Raw genomic sequence first — 1,378 nt, 5'->3', positions numbered from 1 at the left:
GAACAAGGAGGCTCTCCAGAAGAACAAGGAGGCTCTTCAGAAGAACAAGGAGGCTCTTCAGAAGAACAAGGAGGCTCTTCAGAAGAAATCTCAAACGACTGCTCTACTGATGCATTAGATGGTGTTACTTCAAACTTATCCTCAATAAAAGCTCTGTGCTTGTTAGTAATATGTTTTCGAAAGCCTGAAAATGTGCAAAATCTCTGGCAACATCCATCTTGGTCACATAACAGTTTAAACTTCAAACCAGGGTAAAAGCCATGAGAGAACTTAAGATGTCGAACCAAATCTCTGACAGAGCAAAAAGTGCACTTGCAAACAAAACATCGGAGCATCTTAGTTCAATCAGTTGAGGAGCTTTGCTCTGAGATCTTTCACCCTTGGGCTTTCATGACACAGACCCACATCAATATTGTAAATGGTGGTCTGTACAAATGTGTACATATTGTGCAGGGCCTGATCGTAAGAAATGCCAAACACATAATGTGCTTTGAAAAGTTCGTCAAAGGCTGAAATTGAAGACTTAGCCTTACAAGGAATGAGTTGACTATCCACGACAATGTAGTAGTCATTGATGGTGCGACGTGATGTTCCAACCGCTAAAATGTAGGGTTGCCTTCCCTGGACTGAGGTTGTGGTCTCTTGAAGGTTGCGGCATGACTGGAGGAGAGAAAAATAAATAAATCAGACAACAACGTTCCAACTTCACTATAAACACACTACACTCAAGGTTGGGGCCACTTACTTTGTGAAACCGGACAACATGGCTCAGAGCTTCTCGAACAGTGATCTTCACACCCCTCTTCTTCCCAATGGTTGGTGGAGGCAGGAGGTACACCAACAGTAACAGGGCTGCCATGTCACTGTCCCAAGAAGACTCTAAAATATTTAAATAAAACACTGTCAGCCAAGCATGTTTAAGTGGTCATTAAATAAATAAATAAAATTGTTGGATGGCTGTGGTTGAGTGGTTAGGGCAGTCGTCATCCAATCAGTTAAGCTTACTTCACACTCCCTCTGAACTGACAAAATCGTCTCAGAAGTTTTAGAATTAGCTCTTTTTTTTAGTTGATATTCAAGCAGATCAAGCCCAATGAACAGTTTAAAGGGTACAAAAGTGATGAATTAACAGAGTGGTTACCCAAAACTGAAAGCCTAGGTGTCTGAGAATTCAGTTTCCTTCGCCATCACAATGCATTCAGAAACTGGTGGAAACTGATGAGAAGAGGTGTGGCAGACTCAGAACCACAACAACATCAGATGATGTCTCAGAGTCCACAGCGTATGTAATAGGTGGCTCACAGGCCCTCAGCTTAAAGCACAGGTTAATGGTGGTTGTAGAAGGCAAGTCTCCTTTAATTCTGAAAAGACTTTGAGC

The 1,378-nt window shown here is 42.1% G+C and overlaps 1 protein-coding gene across 1 annotated transcript in view; it reads right to left on the bottom strand.

The window, feature by feature from the left end:
• Positions 1-167: 167 nt before the first annotated feature.
• The window catches only part of LOC106511706 (uncharacterized), a gene marked incomplete at its 5' end in the record, with an annotated part of 2,830 nt that continues 1,619 nt past the window's right edge, over positions 168-1,378 (bottom strand). Inside the window, 2 exon segments of the mRNA XM_014000451.1 lie at positions 168-660; positions 746-879. Of these exon segments, the coding sequence (XP_013855905.1) occupies positions 346-660; positions 746-879 (449 nt within the window).

The sequence above is a fragment of the Austrofundulus limnaeus genome, unplaced genomic scaffold, assembly GCF_001266775.1.
Source record: "Austrofundulus limnaeus strain Quisiro unplaced genomic scaffold, Austrofundulus_limnaeus-1.0 Scaffold3115, whole genome shotgun sequence".
Taxonomy (NCBI): Eukaryota; Metazoa; Chordata; class Actinopteri; order Cyprinodontiformes; family Rivulidae; genus Austrofundulus; species Austrofundulus limnaeus.
The sequence above is the reverse complement of the archived record's forward strand: the minus strand, read 5'-3'. Positions and strand labels throughout refer to the sequence as shown.